Source organism: Trematomus bernacchii, unplaced genomic scaffold (genome assembly GCF_902827165.1).
Source record: "Trematomus bernacchii unplaced genomic scaffold, fTreBer1.1, whole genome shotgun sequence".
In the NCBI taxonomy this organism is placed as follows: Eukaryota; Metazoa; Chordata; class Actinopteri; order Perciformes; family Nototheniidae; genus Trematomus; species Trematomus bernacchii.
Window position 1 is genome coordinate 314332 of NW_022987899.1, and position 21024 is coordinate 335355.

The following is a 21024-nucleotide window of genomic DNA, read 5'->3' on the forward strand; positions in this document are numbered from 1 at the left end:
TGGCGTCTTGAGATCCCATGTTTGGCAAGACACAGATATGACAAAGAAGTAATTAACATATTGAATATACATATAGATAGATTCATTATATAGAAACAGGTGAAGGCAATATAATAATAACAATATATTATACTCAGCAAACAATAAGACATAGCAACTGTGTGACTGCATATAAAAACAACATGCAATGCATAGAAAATAAACTGATAAATCAAAAGAGACATTTATAATTCAGCTCAAAAGACCTTGACTGTCATTAGAGCGTCGCTCACACCGCTTCTCCTTCTCTATGGCTGCCAACAAGATTTATTTGTGTAGTTATCATTAATTATGTTGTGTAACAGTGATGAAAGCCAGGTGGCATTACGCCGCCTAAACGCATTTTCTTTTGCTAATCAGAGGTATATAAATGTATTTTCCAGGAGACCACGACTTGTTTTAGCCCACAATTATTAGGCCGTGCTCTAAACACAAATTCACACAAGTTGCTCTTTCTTCCTCCTTCTTTCCCAATAGCCGCTTTCACACCAAGTACTTAACCGGTACTTGTCCCCGGTACTTGTTCCCCCCGAACTCTTTAGTCCCTCGAACGGTCCTAGTAGATCCCGTTCTCACCGGAATAAGTCCCTGAGGGAGGATTAGGCAAATGAAGCCGCTGACGTCACTTCTTCTTCTTCTTCTTCTTCTTCTGAGTTTTAAGGGGGCGTGGTTTGCAATTCGCCCAGCCAATCAGATATTGTTAGTCTGGCCAACACACCCACGAACCATTTCCTTCTCAGGAAAGTACCACCTATCTAGCAGGGACTATAGTCCGGTGCCTTACTCAAGGGCACCACGGCAGGGCCCAGGAGGTGAACTGGGACCTCTCCAAGTAGCAGTCCACACTCCATATTTAGGTCTGTTCGGGGACTTGAACCGGCGACCTTACGGCTCACAGTCCAAGCCCCCTACTGACTGAGCCACTGCCGGATCTGGGGGTGAAAAGGTTAGCGCGAACTAGTGACTAGTTCCAGATCCTTTTTGGTGTGAAACCAAATCTCCATCCCCTACCGGCCTAGTTCGGGGGGAAAAGTACTCCGGTGTGAAAGCACCTATTGATACATGTGTCACTTTGAACTGCTGGGACTCTGGGACTTCATAATTAAAATGTTGCCATCCAATAAATGTCAAGGAATTAAATCTTGATTATTACATTTTGGGAGACAAATGAGAACATATAGTTGTGCCAAAGATAAATGGACGTGTCTTTATTGATGTGTGTTTACAATGCCTGCTTTTAAATCTGATTGATTTTCCATTAAACAAGACGTAAAATAGAAAACAAGCTAACTGTTTTTAAAAACTGAATCTGGGTTTTCTTCCTGGGAGGCAAGCCGTTAAAGAGGCCCTATTGTGCTTTTGGGGGTTTTCCCTTCCCTGCAGTGTGTTATATTGGTTTTAGTGCATGTAAATGGTCTGCAAAGGATAAAATCCCGCCGGCCTGAAACGCCTCCATTGGCTAGCGCTCCAACACATCGTACGTGATTTTCAGGCTTAATTCTGTACAAACTGTGAAGTCCACTGAGACAAATGTAACATTTGTGATATTGGGCTATATAAATAAACATTGATTGATTGATTGATTGATTGATTGATTCAGGATTATTTTGTCAGTCTGTCTGATGTGTTCTTTGTCGCCTTCTGCTTTTATCGAGACAACAACTTTTACACCCAAGCCAAATTACGAAACTCTTGTGAGATGTATTTACTTCATCTCAAGGTCAGAGTTTGGCAGTTGCACGTCTACATGAAGGAGACACCATTAGTATGTTTTGTATGGATGTGCGCGTTATTTTTTTAATATATTTTTTAATGAACGACCTTCCAGTTCAAAATCCTCCCCATAAGCTCGAAATGAGTAAACTGTTTTAAGTTTTCCCTTCATGTTAATGGTCTAAAAGAACTAAAAATCCCATAATTCTCTCCGGACTAAGGGGCGAGACATCTCTAAGTTGTTGACCAATCAAAACCGAGCCGGCCAGCTAACCAATCAGAGCAGACTGGGCTCTGGTTTCAGACAGAGGGTGAAAAGAGGTGCTGCAGCACAGGCAGTATGAGAAAAATAAAGAGCTTTTTGAACATTAAAGCACAGAGACATGTCACAGTAGAGACACTACATACTGATATGAACCTGAACATCAGCAGGAGAGGACTCTTTAAACACACTTTCTTTAACCTAAGCACATGCTGTATGTAAGTAGCAGCTCATTTAAATAATGCACTGTATCACTCAAGCTGAAATGTGAGTATGGAGCAGTGATGACAGAATAGTAGTTTGAAATCTCTACTCAAAAACTCCATCAAAATGTCCCTCGTATAGCCATCCTGAGCCCGAGGCGTGGATGATCACACAGAGACAGTTCTGCTGATAATTGACTGAAGGAATGCCAGGCACTCGCTGATGAACACGCAGGCACTCCACTGTGCATCTCCAAATGGCTTTATCGAGCTAATGGCGGTGTGGGATGAGCTCACATAAGGCGGGGAGGTAATGTAGCCTCCAGCTCAGCTCATTTTCTCCAAACGAAAGAGATAATCTGGACCCCCCCCGAAGGCTTCCGAGATTGAAAGCTTCACCATCGGAAAGGCCAAATAACTAAGAGAAATTAGACGCGAACCTGGGCCGAAGTTTTCTCTCATTCTACTCCCACGCCTCGCATCACGAGCCTACAGTGAGGAAGGAACAACTCACCGTTAAGCTTTCTTTCGTTCGGCCTTTTACTTCTGTCTCTTGCTTTCTTTTTAAATATGGCTTTCAAATTTATATTTATTTATTCATTTTTGTTATTATTATTTTATTTATGTTTATTTTGTATTTATTTTGTATTTATTTTGTATTTATTTTGTATTTATTTTGTATTTATTTTTTTATTCAGTCCTGTGTTTATTGACTTCTATTGGTTTTATGTGTTTTTATCAATCACAAAGTGTGTTACTTGGTATTTCTTACCTTGAATGGGATAGGTAGTATTGTATTTTAGACATTATCATTATTTTTACATTAAAAAAAAAAGTATTATAAAAAAAAAATTCTATTAGTTATTCTTTCAATTTTCTATTTTTCAATGTTTCAACTTCAAATTTTATAATTTTTTTTTTTTTTGTGAAGCACATTGTGTTGCCTTTAGTGTATGAAAAGTGTTGCATGAATAACGTTGATTGATTACATCACGTATTTTTCCACTCATTATCTTGTTTTCCACCCCTCCTTCCTCAGTGTTTGTCAGAGGGCTCAGGCAGAGATGCAGAATGTTTGTGACAACTGGAGCGCTCTCCATCTCTACCAGATGGACTGGCAGCCGACTGCCTCAGCAGAACAGGCTCCAGTCCCACAGCTCCTCTCCTTCCTCTCCACGCCTCGCCAAAACCTGCACAACCAGTGTGCTCGAGTTTGACAGCAGGAACAAAGACAGAACGATACCAATGTTTTATTAAGTATTTGTTGGAAATCCTGTGGAAACACATCAAATTACATTTCTGGTTGTCTCCATGCTGAGATAACCCTGATGAATACATGTGATAATGATGTGCAACATAACAGCAGGAGATCAAGCACAGGCAGAGACGATTAATAGACTGTGGCTGTGGGGTGGAGTGGTCGAGGTTGAGGGTTCGATCCCCAGCCCCTGCAGTCAACATGTCGAGGTATCCTTGGGCAAAAAGTTGCTCCCAGTGGCCAAATGTGTGAATGTTCGTTTCGTGGAGCAGATGGCCGAACCTGGGTGAACTTGCATGTATAAAAGCACTTTAAAGGGGACCTATTCTACTCATTTTTAGGTTCATATTAGTATGTATTGTCTCTACTGTCTCCATGCTTTAATGTTCAAAAAGCTCTTTATTTTTCTCATACTGCCTGTGCTGCAGCACCTCTTTTCACCCTCTGTCTGAAACCAGAGCCCAGTCTGCTCTGATTGGTTAGCTGGCCGGCTCTGTTGTGATTGGTGAACCACTTAAAGATGTCCCGCCCCTTAGTCCGGAGAGAATCTGGGGATTTGAGCTCTTTTAGACCATTAACATGAAGGGAAAACTTCAAAAAGCATAGTACAGTTCACTCATATCAAGCTTAAGGGGAGGATTTTGAACTGGAAGGTCATTCATTAAAAAATATATTAAAAAAATAACACGCACATCCATACACAACATACTGATGGTGTCTCCTTCATGTAGACGTGCAACTGCCAAACTCTGACCTTGAGATGAAGTAAATAAATATCACAAGAGTTTCTTAATTTGACTCAGGTGTAAAAGTTGTTGTCTCGATAAAGAACACATCAAACAGACTGACCAAATAATCCTGAATTACGTCTGAACATCTGTGTGGCCTGTGTTTCCAAAACAACGTCTCTATAAAAATCCTGTACGCATTGGAAGATATAAAGATACACAGAGTAAAAAAATAATTAGACTAAATAAGACCTCATTCTGTTCTGTATTGTTTGTCTTGAGCCTCTAATGTATAAGAAAAACAGAATGATCAAGCACAGCCAATGCGTAACACTAACACAAAAACCCAGGAGTGAGTACAGGGCAAAGTAATCTGTTTCCTCCATCTCCTGTATTTGATGTGCCCGGCCCACTCCGGCAGAATACGAATCTGGACACCCTTTTCCCCCGGCTGATCCCCCAGGACCAGCAGCCCTTTCCAGCTCCACACAGGAAGCCCCATGCATTATGCAACACCATCAAGCCCTATTTTGGAGCAGAGAAGCAACAAAAAATTGAGAGAAACACAGAGCTTCCCTCAATCAGTCCCACAGTCTCATGTTTCTGCGGGAAAACGAGGTCTCGTTCCGACCGTACAGAATTACCAAGAGGAAAACATGAAATATGTAGCATTGTCATCCCCCTCCTTCCCCCTCTCTGCTCAACTTTCCTCAGGGATGAAAGTTAGATTGTACAGTATGTTGTTTTGCTATGATTATCTGGATGCAATTAGTCAAAGTCAAAAGTCAAGTCAGCTTTATTGTCAAGAATTCTACATGTGTTATACATACAGAACATTTGAAATACCATTTGAAATACCGTTTTTCGCAGTCAAGTAAATCAAATCAAATCAAATCAGGTTTTATTTATATAGCACATTTAAAAGCGATTTTTGGTCGAGCCAAAGTGCTGTACATGTAATAAAAACGGAATTACTACAAACACAGTAAACGACAATAAATTACAACAGATATATCTTAAAAACTAAATAAAAATAAAACACACAAAAGTCAGGAGTCGTGCTCCTTTAAGTAAAGTAAAATGTATTTATAAAGTGCTTTTCCCAGACATGACAAAACATTAAAACATCATATGAATCGTAAAAGATTAAATGACCACACAAGCCACGTGTTAAGAAGTGCTAAAAACACAATACATTGTGAAAAACACAATAAGAACATAGAATAAAAGCACACATGTTACCCCAAACGCCTGCCCAAACAGGAATGTCTTCAGATGACATTCAAAAGAGTCTACAGAGTCTCGTTACAGCTATGTTTTCTTGCTATGATTATCTGGACGAGACCTTTTTTGGGGGGTAAGGAGGCACCACACGGTAGAGGTCAGGATTGCAAGATTTCGCCTCAGGGGACGGGATGTCACACGCAGAGGTGGAACATGGGATTTGATTTATCCTCCGGCAAAGTGGGGAGGAGAGTGGGCTCGAAGCGGGAGAGTGATGATGGTCAGGCACGGCACTGCATTTAGCATGCATAAACGGACAAGCAACCACAGGAAAGCACCTAAGGTACATGCATACATTCATGGACAGGTTACAAATGCACAGGACAAGCTTATTTTTTTTCCTTTTGCAAGACCAGGCAGCACACACCTACTGTACAGCGTGACCTTGACACAGAACATGTCCCCACAGGTACCTCGCCCTGACTGATCCCGAGATTAAGTACGATTTTTGGTGTGAACGCGACATAAGGGGTATTAACGGAACTAAACGCGAAAAGTACGGTGAAAAGTACTCCGGTGTGAACGCGGCTAATGTGTCTGAGTCAACTGAAGAGGCAGCATCTCTTGACATCAAGGCTGTCCCCAACCTACGGACTTATTATGTACTGTTCTGCTCTCAAAAGGACTGCACGCTATTTGTGAGTGCATAGAAGCAAATGGATTGGCACTTATGTAGCTTTTTCTCTGCTGTCTGAAAGGTTTTTGAGTAGGGAGATGCAGTTTCCTGAGTGTGTATCTGTAGGGATGTCATGATAACTGGTACAGATGTTCTGAAATGTTAAGGTATCATTACTAATTGTGCAAGAGAACAGCAGGTTTCAGGACTTAAAATGTCCCATAGTCCCGGGGGGGGGAAGAGAAACATTTGTGGGATCCATTAATTTAACTATCAATGCATTTTTCCCCTGATAATGCTACATTGTGAACTACAAATCTGTGTTGGAATCATGAATGTAATAAAAAATATATATATATATATTAAACTACAGCCCCATTCATTCCTCCTAGAAACTAAAATAGCTCGACCAGAACAAAAGTACCCAAATCCTTCCTGGATTCTCCGGCGTTGCAATTTCCTTAAACCCCGCCTCCCTTCATTAAGCCCCACCCCCACATCTTAAACCTACATGTCACTTCAGGTTCCTGCTCACTGAATGGAGGAGCGAAAATAACCCTGGATATAGCTTTTAGCACATTTTACAAATTGTAGGATCTTATTATTCAAATAAGGTCTATTCAAGTGCTCAGACTGTGAAGAAGTTTTACCTCCCAAAAAACATTTTAGCATATTTAAAGATGTCACTTTCCCAGTGTAATTTAATGGGGAAAAGTATCTTTGGGCCCATTGACATCACAAGACTGTAACAAGATGTGTAGTACCCCCAATTGGCCACTACAAAATGTGCTTCAATGCCCAAGGGACTTGGGAAGTAGTTGAAATCGGCAGTTAGCTGTTAGCTGCTAACAGTCTGTGAACAGAGGTTTCATAGAGTTTTTATTATGATGCTTCAAGCTCTATTCTGTAAAAAATGCTATTGGACGAAGGTCAATGATTGTGTCATCATGATCTACTTAAATAAAGTATTGTAGTTTTATCAAGAAACTTGGATAAATACAGTTCAGGTGTTTACACAGGCATGTCAATAGGTATTATACAGAATTCCAACGATAAGCGTCTGTATTGTTTGGTATTCGATTGTGTCTGTGTATGTGTAGGCATTCGTTCCTTCTGTATATGCAGTGTTCTTTAACATGGTGTACTTTTTTTATCTTGTTCTGACGCATGTATAGCATCACTGCTGTGCTTCTTTTCCTTTCAGAAAGGCTTCCATGAGGAGGATAAAAGTAAAAGTCATTCAATTGTGTGGGAACAATGGGGCCCTCTCAATTCTCTCTGGGACATCAAAGGGACACAGCACGACGCTCCGCTATTAGAGTCCATGGGTGGGATGAAAATACATTACAAATATATCTACTCTGCGCGGAAATCCACGACGAGGGTTTCATAACAAAGAGCAGACTACTCTCAATCATTTGTCTTCTCTAAGGATTGTGATTAATCTAACCTTTGATGTTGTGAAACAACGGGGAGGAGGAAGAGATGGGAGAGATGAAGGGGCGCTCGGGGTGCTGCATGGGGATGTAAAGGCTTAGTAATGCACGGCTTTGAATGCCATGCTAATGAAGCAAATTGAATTGAATCACACAGGATATTGGGACTGTATTGCGGGGAGTGACACAGCATGCAAGCACAATGCACTACATCTTAAAGATTAGGCTGAGATACAGGGAGGAAAACTCAACTCTCAGAGGGACAGGGGGAACAGAAGTGCAGGATGAATCACCGCCCACTACATATCATGTGTGTCTATAACGAGATGCTGTGCGTATCAACATACACATCTGCTCGTGTACAGGGGGAGATAAGCTGCAAGGTGTGAATTGCAGCCAGGCGGTGCAGAAATGTGAAACACATCGGCATGCAGACATGTATGATGAATTCACAGACAAAATGCACAGTGTCAGTAGGTGCTGATTGTGTGTGTGTGTGTGTGTGTGCCTCCAAGGTTATTGGGTGCAGGAAGTGCCATTAGGTGTGAATTAGGCAGAATTAAAATGAATCCGCTGTCATGCATTATTAAAAATACCCTAATTGCATTTGCATAAGTCTATGAGATGTGCTTTACGTGTGCCACAGCATGCAGACATGTTTCATGCATGTGTAATGGATGCAGGCTGTCTTACATATAGGACTACTTGCTGTTTTCTTAATCATTAAGTGCTGTTTCAAATCCAAATCGTCTCTTGGTGTTGGTGCTGACTGTGAGGCAGTTATTGCCTCTCCTAAACCTCTTCCTACAGCTAACAAATTCCTTCAAATTCACCTGACCAAAGCAACTACCAAAGAACTCGGCTGGCAGATGGCTCTGTGTCATCCTAACTTTGATCACAGTATAACATGTGGTACTATTTCTGCACAGAGCTCAAGGTATGATAGTGGCTTATACGTAGCAACATTGCCCCTGTGTGGTGAAAGGAACAGAAAAGCCAAGCTGAGTTGAGGAGAGTCTTAAGAAGAAAAATTGACATATTATTTAGAAATAAATGTGCATATAGGTGGGGTAAAGTCCTTTTTGGTCATGTAGATATACAAATAGAATATTCAATAGATTTGTTATTAAGTCTTTAATTGACTATTTATATGTAATCTACCTAATCTAATTTATTTTGAATAACGATTTAATCCTTTGTTATAATTGACAGTTAATTAAAATGCACCTTGGACAATAACAAATTAAATACAAAAATAATAATAATAATAATAATAATAATAATAATAATAATAATAATAATAATAATAATAATAATAATAATAATAATAATAATAATAATGAAATTTAATAATGTAATTTAATAAAAATATTGGTGACTAGATAAAGCAACAGTCAGAGTTAACGTTTTGGCAAAAGGCTCATTTAGGTATTATTTACCAGGAGTTTAACATCTTAAATCAGTTGTATTGTGTGTGGTTTGCTCAGATTTGATATACAGAAGACTTGTAACATAAGAAAAAACCCTACACACTATAATGAGTTTAAACATGACATCCCTTTTTTCCAAGTGAGCCCCGTCTTAAAACCAGAGGAAATAAAAGAGAAAGACACAAAAACACAAATGTGGAATAATCTGAAGTGGTGCTATTTTGACAATCATTGAATAATCCATTCTCAAAGCAAGAAGCTAATTCAGACATTAGACTTTGGTGTTCTTCTGAAAATAAGTTTGAAATGACGAAGGATCATCTCGTTCAGCATACCCACTGAATACAAAACAAACACACATGTTATAAACTGTTGTTACCTTTGTGCTGATGTAGTATTAATTAAAGTGGACCTATCATGCAATATTTGAATAATATAGTGTAGGGCCATACCTATATAAGGCATATTTATACGTTTCTGTTTTCAAAATACCAAACAGATCATGCATTTTAGCCATGCCTCATTTCGCTCAATTTGCACTTTTTTTTAGCTCTGCTCTGCAAGGGCAGATTCAGTGAGAACAGCACCACCTACAGGCCTGGCATATGTACTACAGCGTCTCCAGCGCTTTCGAACGGCAATGGCCGTGGCTGTCTCCTCCTGATTGGTGGAGTTGGCCCAATAGCCGTAGCGCCACCGTCCTGACGTCAGGACAGTGTTCAAATCTGGATCAGTTTTTATCAGATCAGTTGCAGCCCCTTTTTTAGAGATTTGGGTATGGAGGAAAATAGAGAGGGTTGTGTTTTCTGACACTTGGTGAGTTCCCTGGAACACCGGGGACACATATTCATGTATAAAAGACGTACAAAAGTGCATTTTGCATGATAGGTCCCCTTTAAGTAATGAAGATAATGGCCTTAATGCTATGTATTTATGTAATTGTGCTTGAAGTTATTGTTGTCAAATTGCATTACTTGAGTTTCTGGTCTCTTGCAGGAATCTGAATGAACAGAAAACAGAACAATGACCTCAAAACATTCACCTTAATGATCACCTGAAACATTTGTTATGGCTTCATGAATTAACATTTTGTTATTAAAAATAGGAAAAATGACATCATACCATGTAAAAAGAGGTCCCTTGTAGTTATAACAACCCACACAGAATTATTGCCACCATATTCCCTCAGATTTATGGAGCATTTTTCAGCAAAAAATATCAAATGAACCGTCTCACCTGAATCGAACCTGAGTTTAAAGCAGATAATAGAAAACTAAATGTAGTTGAAAGTTGAACAACAGTGAAAACTCGGCTAATATTTGTCAGTGGGACAGAAACATGAGTTATTGATCCATGTCTCCAGGATCTGCAAGTAAATGTTTGCTTGCACGTCCTCCATAACTTTGCTTTTCACTTCTGACCATACTTTACTGGATGATGCATTGGTCACCATACATCTGCTAACCTGAACAAGTAGCAGAACAAAACTGATCGCTTTAGTTCCTTTAAATTGATGCACTTACAAGTCTATGTTTTCAGATCTTTAATACATCAACCGATGGAAATTAGAGGTAGATCCACCTTACTGCAGGCGTTTGTGATGCTTTCCTGTCAGCTGTTGACATCAGACGCATAAACAAAAGAAAGAAGAACATTTAAATGACTAATACTTTCAAGTGGTGCTCAATCCACAAAATAGTCGGGGTAAATAAAAAACTAGTTAAAGTAGCGTGAAAACTCAGAAAATGTCACATGAACTCCAAATATTAAGTTGTAGAACTTTTTTACTACTTAAAGGTCCCATGTCATGCTTTTCTGGTTATTCCCCGTCCCCTTGTGTTATGAAGGTTTTTCTGCATGTAAACAGTCTGCAGAGTCACAAACCCTCAAAGTACACCCTGTAGCAAGTAAAACTCTAACACAGAAAAGACCTGTCTATGCTGCCCCAGTTGTGCACCGACAGAAATGTTAAGAGAGTTTCATTTTTATGTTGTTTTATGGTTGTTTTGTCACTCACCATTTACCTGTCATTCCAGGTTTCCTGATTATCCACCTCTTGTGTGTCTCCCGTGCTCATCAGCACCAGCCCCGCCCCTGATTGTTTCCACCTGTGTCTTGTTATCCTGTGTTTAAATTCCTCTGTCTCCCATGTGTTCTTCGTCAGTTCGTCTTGTCTCATGCCTAGGTCAGATCTATGCTCTCCTTGATACCAATATGTTTTTGTTCCTCACTACGTGAGCGATTTTCCTTTGTTCACTTTTTGTCATCTCATCTAGAGATTTGATAGTGTTTATTTCTGTTCATCTTTTTGAAAATAAAGTATCTTACAAATAATTTACCTCTGTCTCCTGGGTCGTGCAATTGGGTCCTATACCCTGAGTTCCTGAGTTCGTAACAGCCCCAAAACGCCTTGCTGGAGATTTCTCTTTTTCCATTGTTTGCTTCCTGGGTTCTGTGACGTGTGAACACCCAAATCAACAACAAATGACCGGATTGGCCCAAATGGACCAATCCGCGGAGCACCTCACACACCAGGATCCCTTGGCTAACTAATACCCCATTCACACCAACGGTGTTTCGGGGCCGGTTCGGAGCTGGAGCTTGAAAAGCACCGGATTTTCCTGTTCACACCGCAGCGGAGCAGCCTCTAAGCTCCGGAATCCGGTTCGTTTCGAGCACCAAAAAGTTGTCCGTCTAGAAGCAAGAACCGCATACGTCACGCTTACGTCGGAGGGGGGCGAGATTAACCTGAGATAACAGTTAAGGCGAGTACGGCAAATAAAAGTTGTAACCAGCAGTAGCGCTGAGCAAAGTGACTAGAACGCAACCACACACTTGTAAAAAAAAAACTTTATAAAGTCAGGCAACACTAACCAGGCTTCGTGTGATTCTGTTTATTTGTACCTTACTTTGACCATCCGTTCGCTGTTATTGATCATTGTGGAGAGCAGGCAGACGTTTTGTTTGTTATTATAGCAGCTATCGGATGGAATCAAGACATGGGCTGCACAGGTTGTCATGTCCGACTATCACAAGTAGAATCATAATGAAAAATACGCCGGTAAAAAGTGCCTGTAGAAAACGGCGTAGCAAGTAGTCAGTTTAGCTTCGGTTGCTATGCTAACATCACCCATGTTATACCAGAGAAACTTTCATAACAGCGTTGTGATGCCAAACAGCGTCAATTCAGACTGACACACATTCCCTTAAGGGGAACTGGAGATATGTATCAGCTGTTTGTGTGACAGTCAGACAGTGAATACTTTAGAGCCATGTGAGCTAACCCGGAGCTAACGGGAGAATAAACTCCCGTGGAAGAGCAGCCAGCACTGCAGCGGTCGGTAAATGCCGCTGAAACACATTAATAAACAATGAACCACGGCACTCTGGAGAAAAGTATAAGGTTGGAGAAGTCGTTATTTAATTTAATCTGGCTTCGTATGATTAAAAGCAACGCAGTCCCCGGCCCGTTGTTGTTGTGAGGTGAGCTCCGTTGGGGAGAAACTCAGCGACGTAAACTGTGACGTCATGACGCAGCAGCGGCAGCACCAGTCGGGCTCTGAGCGGTGTGAAAAGAGCCGGCGCTAAACCGAAGAACCGGTTCTGAACCAGAAAAGCTCTAGCACGGAGCTAGAAGGGGAAAAGCTTTGGTGTGAAAGGGGTATAACAGGGAGTCCCCATTGACTTGCATAGAGCTCCCTGAACGCTGGTAATAGACGAGTTGGGATGGTGGAGAAATGCTCTCCGCAGACCCATTCTCACAGCGTTATAAACCTTTTTCTTACTCAATATCAAGCCACACTTATTGTTTTTACTTCGGCTGTGAGTGTTTGTGTGTGCTCAGGATGAGTTTCGCTTGTTCTCTCTGTATCGCCGACACGGAAACCTGTCCACTCCTCGGAGCCTCACAACGTCCCGACCAATCAGAGCACACTGGGCTCACAGGGAGGGGGGGGCTGGAGCTCCAACAAGCCGTGTAGGACAGAGAGTGAATACACATACTATACAGAGATGCTGTATGAGAAACCAATGTGAATTTGGAAAATTGCACAATTTAAATCTATTGCAGTAGACCTCAACAATGGAAATATGATCAGTAGAAATGGCCATGACATGGGACCTTTAATCTTTTCAGTTATATATTATACCCATCTCTAAACCCAGCATAGAGTTCAATTAGACTTTACAATCTGCCTGCCGGAGAGAGATAAATGCCTCTTGCATCAAACCGATGCATCTTATCACAGCTGATAAACTATAACACACACCGCCCACCTCACCTTTGACCCTCCACATGCATCTCACCTCCACATAGGTGAAACTGTTTGAAATAGCGCTGTAGTTGCACCATGGATACAGCATGTGTTACTGTGCTCTTTGAAAGCTAACTGTATTGATTATGGCTGCTGAGAGACAGCCTCTGTTGAAACTAAAGAGCATAGAGGTATCAGAAAGCAATGCAAGATATATTTCACATTTCATAATGAACTGTGGTTGTGGTAACCTCGATATAAACCCACCTGCAACTTTGCATAATCCCACACTAAGCAGTTTAACAATAATTGATGTGCACATGCTCGGATTGTGATAAGGTAAAGCTCCAGCTGATAAAGGTGTTTTATCTTGCATTGATTCTTAAAAAGACCTTGTAGTCAAAACTCTTGAGGGACATTTCTGAAAAAATACACTTTTTAATGTCTAACTTTGGGTAAATACTGCTGTGGAGATACATTTGCTTCAACCAAACTGTACTCCCTTGAACTTTGTTGCTTTGATATGAAACCGGAGAGGGATATTTCCACTGCAGACACTAAAAAAGACACAAGGAATGAATTAAGGTGCAGGCATTTGAGGTAATCAGCGCTCGTCTCTTTCCAGGCTCCATCTTCCCTCCATTCGCACACATTAGAGGGGAAATGGAAAAGTGCAGCAGGCTCTTTAAGTGCATCCAAGTCTGTGTGCACACACTTAGTGCACAGACACAGGAGGTATATTAAGTAAGGGATAATGTGCAGCGACGCGGCCATTATGGGGAAAAGAACACGCGAAGCCATGGTCACATGTAGATCTTACATGGCCACATTCTCAACAAAGTAACGGTATGACTCCCAATATTAATTGAAATGCTTTTATCGATTTAGGAAATGTTTTTATTGATTTAAAAAATAGTACGCTATTATTTATTTAAAATTACATGCATCCGCTAAGAAAAATTGTCCGTTGTTAATGTTTGAACTAACGTAGCAACGGCAGGAACTGCTTCGATAGCGTTTTTGAGGAGCTTTTTGATTACAGATTTGAAAACATCGCTGCTTGCTTTAAAAGTAGCACAATTCATTATGTCAAACCTTGGAAAGTATCTAGATATCCCTGCCCTAATGTCAAAGTAACTGCACACTGAATATGTGTCGCCGTTTGATGTCTATGTCTGGACCGTTGCGTAAAAAGGAGGGTTTCTGCCCCGTTACTTCTCCGCTGTTTTTCTTGTCCCAGTTTTCAAAGCAAACTGCATGCACTTTGCTTTTCGGCCAAACTGTATGCAGTTAAATCGACCGAACTTCTTTCTGCAGATGTAAGCATCCTTAACAACGGTCAATAAATCCTTGACAGCAGTCTGTCTGTTCTGGATTAACAACGTGTCACGTGTTCTGAAGTGACCAATCAGAATCGAGTATTCAACTAAACCATGTAATAAGCGTCCTTAACAACGGCTACGCATCGGGCTCCTGATCAGCCTGTCGGATGTTCTTTTCCCCATAATGACCAAGTCGCTGCACATTATCCCGCTTATTACATGGCCACATTCTCAACAAAGTAACGATATGACTTTTTGATTACAGATTTGAAAACATCGCTGCTTACTTTAAAAGTAGCACAATTCATTATGTCAAACCTTGGAAAGTATCTAGATATCCCTGCCCTAATGCCAAAGTAACTGGCAACTGAATATGTGTCGCCGTTTGATGTCTATGTCTGGACCGTTGTGTAAAAAGGAGGGTTTCTGCCCCGTTACTTCTCCGCTGTTTTTCTTGTCCCAGTTTGCAGTTTGCATGCAGTTTGCTTTTCGGCCAAACTCTATACAGTTAAATCGACCGAACTTCTTTCTGCATATGTAAGCATCCTTAACAACAGTCTGTCTGTTCTGGATTAACAACGTGTCACGTGTTCTGAATTGACCAATCAGAATCGAGTATTCAACTAAACCATGTAATAAGCGTCCTTAACAACGGTCAATAAATCCTTGACAGTGATCTGTCTGTTCTGGATTAACAACGTGTCACGTGTTCTGAATTGACCAATCAGAATCGAGTATTCAACTAAGCCATGTAATAATGTAATATGAAGGATGAATATTAAGCGCAGCAGCAGGTTTACAATGCACGGTGCAAACTTGGACTTGTTATCATACTCTACACACAATGATGGAGTTATCAGTTGGACCCTGTACTTTATGTCCACACACACACAAACACACACACATTTGCCGATACATATAAAGGGGTTGGGATTTAACTGTGTCTCTTAGTCTGACAAGCGTACGGTTAACTGATATCTCCACTCATCAAACGGATCAAAAATGCCTGCAGACTATAATGGACGATGGGAGATGGTGAGCAACGACAACTTCGAGGACATCATGAAGGCCATCGGTGAGCTCCACTTTTAATTATTACGGTATAGAAGGAGAGGCTTTGGCTTGTAACCCTCTCATTAAAAACAGGAGTCAATTAGCAGGTTGTCTTTAAATATGCAGCCAAGTAGAGAGGGAGGAATGAGCAGGATGTTTGCGTGACAGAAAGAGTGAGAGAGAGAGGAGGAAAGTAGAGGAATTCTGTGGCACTGCTTCATCTCCTCATTGAGCTGCTGTCAGGACAAGTTAACCTCCATTCTGAGAGCCGCTGCTGTCTGTTACAGCGCCAAATAAATATTGATTCAGCCCTTTCTGCATACTCCTGATCCGCCGAATGGTAAGACAGGATCCGACCCTGGATCAGGCAGCAGGCCAGCTCGTAATTTTAAAAAACTGAGGAAGACAGAGCCCTTTTTTGGCCAGCGTCGTTGATCAGGCCCCGAAAAACGTTAATTATTCACGACTATATCTGCAATTCATAAAACATCCCGGCTACTCAGCTCACACGAAATCCAGGAAATCCTGAAGGCCTCCACCTCATTTCCATGGAACGGATGGGAAAATTACATCCTTATGGAAATTGGTCAAAAATATTATTTAGATGGGTAAATATAGGGGCCTCGTCTGTATGAGTGATGGCACGAAATTGAATTTTCACGTTTAGGCAAATGGGATATGAATATCTGAGTGATGTGGCGGGTGGTGCTAAGAGCGCGATGTCGAGCGAGGAGGAGGAACTCATTTGACTCGGAGTAAGGTCATATTTTAAAGTGTAAATGAGACTGTCAGAAAAACCATAGAAGAAGAATCCTAATAAGCCGCCTGGAGTGTCACATGTGTGGCAGTGGATGTGTGCTTTTGTGTGTCAGTGTACAGAAAGATTATTAACTATTCACCAAACTGACTGACTGACAGTGGTGTAAGAAGTTCTCAAATCCTTTATTTTAGTAAAATTGGAAACACTATTATCTTAAAAAACGTCATTACAGATAAAACCCTTGGATTGAAAATATTACTGTAGAAATTCAAAAGAATTATCTACAAAATGTACTTTTAGTATCCAAGGTCATTTGATTTGCAGGATGGCTCTTTTCACATATGATAGAATATTGTTAGGTTTGTAATTTTTGTCAATGTTAATCCAATTTAAGAAATATGTAAAAAAAAAACAGTAGATCAGTCGCACAGTACTGCATCTTAGCATATCGTGTTTTTAGATATAAAGGTCCTACATTTTAATTCTCACTTAAAGGGGACCTATCATGCAAAATGCACTTTTTTATGACCTATACATAAATATGTGTCCCCGGTGTGTCGGGGAACTCACGCAGCGTCAGAAAATAAAACCCTCTCTCTTTTCCTCCGTACCCAAATCTCTAAAACGGGGCTACAACGGAGCTGATCCAGATTTGCGTCCGATATGACGTAATATCGGAAATGTAGGCTGGCTTTACACCCACGGCACTATCAGAAACGTTGCTATCAGAAAAAATGCCCGACTGTTTTGGACGTAATATGGTCAGTGCATGTTTACATTAGCGTCGCTAACACTCTGAGCTCCATACTGTTTCAGAAATAATCCTTGATAATCCATGATATGGCGTTTCATCACCGCAGTATCTGCCGGTAGAATCTCCCGCATGAGCTCAGCCCCCTCCTTTTTTTTTTAAAGCTTTATACCCTCCTTTGCCTCTTCACACATGTTTTTAATGCAAAATCTTAATATAAGTAACTAAAGTTTCAAAATACACGTAGTAAAGTAAAAATAATTAAGTATAATGAAATGGAAATGCTCAAGTAAAGTACAAGAATGTCAAAATCATACTTGAGTACAATACTTGCTGACTGGTTCTCTCTTCTAACGCTGACATTCACTCCTGTGCTCACAGACATTGACTTTGCCACCAGAAAGATAGCGTCCCACCTGCACCAGACCAAGGTGATCGTGCAGAACGGAGACAAGTTTGAGACGAAGACTCTGAGCACCTTCAGGAACTACGAGGTCAACTTCACCGTGGGGGAGGAGTTCGAGGAGCAAACAAAGGGCCTGGACAACCGGAAGGTCATGGTAGGACTATTTTCTTGTTTTTTTTTACACCAAAGTGCTTCCGTAGAATATTTGACATCACTTGTAAAACACTACATTTGAGTAATAACCACTATGTGTGTTTTTGTGGTTATAAAGACAACGGTTACCTGGGATGGGGACAAGCTGGTGTGTGTTCAGAAGGGCGAGAAAGCAAATCGGGGCTGGAAGCACTGGTTCGAGGGAGATGTGCTACACCTGGTGAGAAAAAAAGTGACATAAATAAGAGAAAAGTTGTAAAAGTTTTGCAGATTTGCCAGGAAATTAAATGTTTTCTTAAAGGTCACCTATTGTGCAAAATCCACTTGTTCATGTCTTTTCTACATCAACACGTGTCCCCTCTGTGTAAAGAGATTCTGGAAGTTTCAGGAAAAAAGATTCTCTCTCTTTTTGTCCTAATTAGGGATGCACATTTTATTTTCAAAGATGGAAACTTTCCACGGGAATTAACGGGAATTAACTGGGAATTTTCTAAATTGAAGGTTGGCTCTTCATAGGGAACTTAAATATAGTTGGGGAAAGTATATTTTAGCATAATCTTGACTAAAACAAACAGATGCCATTCAAGTACACTTGAATATCCATGCCATAGCACACTGCTTACTGCATGGCTATTGAGACCACACAAAGGTTCGCAACAGGCTCACAAATGTGAGAGTGGAAAAACTGGTTGGCATTCGGGCAAACCTAAGGCTCTTTGAGCCTGACACAGAGCCATCCTCAACAAGGCTGGACAGTGACACTGAAGAGGAAGACTCAGAGTTGGATGTTGATGAGGCCCAGGAAGAGCCTGTTGACTGAAAGGGTTTAGCAAAAATGCAGAGGATTGCTTGAAGGAAGATTTGCATGTCAACATTCCTGTTTTCGTTCTTCAATGACACAAATAATTGTTCAATAAAATAATTAAAACTTGTTCTGTTCTACTTACAAAAAAATAAATTCTAAAATAAATCTGTTGAAATGTCATGTTTTTTTGTTTAATTTTGCATCGAATATTTCCAAAATTCCCCAGCTTAACTTCCCATGGAAACTTTCCGGAAACTTTCCGGAAATTTACCGGAAACTTTCCGCCCCTTTGCAACCCTAGTTCTGATCCATTTATATAAAAACCTGTCTGAAAATGAGCTGATCAGATTTTGGCCACTTTGTGATGTCATAAAGATTTTTTGGCTTGTGTAACCATTAGCCAATCATCAACCAAGGTAACCCCCCCCCCCCCACCTTATCACCTGAATCTCCTCCTAGAGCACCATTAGCCGCGTTCACACCGGAGTACTTTTCACCGTACTTTTCGCGTTTAGTTCCGTTAGTACCCCTTATGTCGCGTTCACACCAAAAAGAGCACTTCATCTCGGGAACTTTTACCCCCATTTTTAGTGCCTGCTGAGAGATGGTACTTTCCTGGGGGAAAAAAGTGCCCCAGTTCTGATTGGCTGGGCGAATTGCAAACCACGCCCCGTACAACTCTGAAATGTTTTGTAGAGCCGCCATTTTATTATCCTGGCATTAGCATTATTAGCATTAGCATTCGCCGAGTGCACAAACAAAGAGAGACTAACTTATGGCAACACATAATAAAACGGTGGAGATGAGGAAGTGTCGGCGTTCTGGTGATTTACTCTGAAGGCTTCAGTAGAAGCTGCTGGGAGTCCCAGCAGCTTCTACTGAAGCCAGTCCCCAACTCCGGGGACTTCCGGCCGGGAACTCCGGGTGGCAGTATACGCCGTGAAGTTGTTTGCGGCCTGCCAGTAAACCCAAAGCAGAAGAAGACGAAGTGACGTCAGCGGCTCATTTGCGTAATCTTCCCTCAGGGAAAAGTACTCCGGTGTGAACGCGATCTGTACTAAATGCCCTGGGGTAATAAGCGCCGGGGCACTGAGTGCCGGCACTAAATACGGCAAAGTACTTGGTGTGAACGCGCCTATTGTGTTCTTTTTAACCAAATATCTCTCAGAGGGGCGTGGGGAGTGCTCCTTATTTTCATCTAAAGTAACAGACAGAGAATCAGCACTTTTGAAACAGGGCTAAAACAGAGGGGATTATGGGATGCTGCAATGATCTGTTTGGTGTTTGGAGCCAAACACCAAACAGATTAGATTAGATAGATTTACATTATCGCAATGACAATAAACGAGATATTGAAGCGCTATCTATAACACATGTCAGTAATCTGCCTGATTATGTGATTAAGAGACATTTGTTGCATCATGTTGAACTCACAGTCTAAAGGTCTTTTCTCTTTCAGGAAATCCACGTGCTCGACAAAGTCTGCCACCAAGTGTTTAAGAAGAGCCAATAAGAAGAACCCTATCTGTCCTGTGTTACATATTTCTGCATATTTTTAATGTCATTATGTAATAAACTGACTTGAAACCCCTGTACTTTTTTTTTTCATTTAAAGAAAATCATAATAAGAGCAGGTTGTGTTTCCATTAAGGTCGGACTTTTTATTGTCACAGAAGTAATACATTATCTTTTATGCTGAATTTTCCCATTTTAAGCACAGAAATGTCACTCTGGAAAGTGATTAGACAGTAGGCCAATACATGTATGTAGCCTACCATTTATAACTGAGCTGCAGGGAGGTGCACAGCATGCAAATTAGCGCATTTTAATTAGGCCTAGTTAACGCCTAATCTGCATATCAATGTGGCGATTGTGATGACGTTATTAGATACACATTTTACTGTATTCACTTTAAGTGTCTCCCCTTAAGTACAGTACATTAGCCTGTATGCCCATGATACATTACCTTAGCTAAACCTTCAGCTAACTTATCCATTAGCTAGTAGCCTACCTAAGTTAACTATATTTGTTATTGTCTTTTAGCTAATTAGCTGTAAACTCGAGGCACTGGCAGTTTAGTAATTTGTTCATCACCACTCACCTTCAAAATAAACCAAGAAAAGCCGGCATAAAGTGGGAGGTGCTGCTACCTGTCTGTCTGAAGTGACTGCCGATGTCCGCACTGCTGTGCAGGAGACTTGGAGGGAGGGGGGGAGGGAGGGGGGGAGGGAGAGCTACGGAACTTCACAGTCTAATCTCCCGACCTGATGTTTTTATTTTGTATTCAATCAATATATTTTTGGAAAGGGAAACTGTGTGCAAACAGCAGTAGATATATATTCATTTATTAAAAATAAATAAAAAAGGGCACTTTCTCTGGCAGGGGCTCAAGCCCACTTTGATGTCTATGTGTGCACGTGCCTGCTGAGCTTTATACTGAAAGTGTTTTCTAATATGAAAACAAAGGGGTCAGGAGGTCGTGTAGTGGACAACAGCCAGTCCATGCAGTGCTTAAAAAACAACTGAGAAATCTTAAGAAATCTAAATCTAAA

At 40.9% G+C, this 21024-nt stretch overlaps 1 protein-coding gene across 1 annotated transcript; it reads left to right on the top strand.

The window, feature by feature from the left end:
* The first annotated feature begins 15474 nt into the window (after positions 1 to 15474).
* On the top strand, positions 15475 to 20067 carry LOC117470043 (retinol-binding protein 2-like). Its single transcript, XM_034114566.1, has 4 exons — positions 15475 to 15619; positions 17490 to 17668; positions 17786 to 17887; positions 19932 to 20067. The coding sequence occupies exons 1-4, from the start codon at positions 15547 to 15549 to the stop codon at positions 19983 to 19985; spliced, it is 408 nt and encodes a 135-aa protein (XP_033970457.1). The 5' UTR covers positions 15475 to 15546; the 3' UTR covers positions 19986 to 20067.
* Positions 20068 to 21024: the final 957 nt, after the last annotated feature.

What these genes read in the sequence shown, in the direction of transcription:
- LOC117470043 (XM_034114566.1), top strand. Translation starts at nt 15,547, where the DNA reads ATGCCTGCAGACTATAATGGACGATGGGAGATGGTGAGCAACGACAAC. An exon ending in GGACATCATGAAGGCCATCG is followed by an intron (nt 15,620 to 17,489) that starts GTGAGCTCCACT and finishes CTGTGCTCACAG; the next exon opens with ACATTGACTTTGCCACCAGA. An exon ending in AGGGAGATGTGCTACACCTG is followed by an intron (nt 17,888 to 19,931) that starts GTGAGAAAAAAA and finishes TTTCTCTTTCAG; the next exon opens with GAAATCCACGTGCTCGACAA.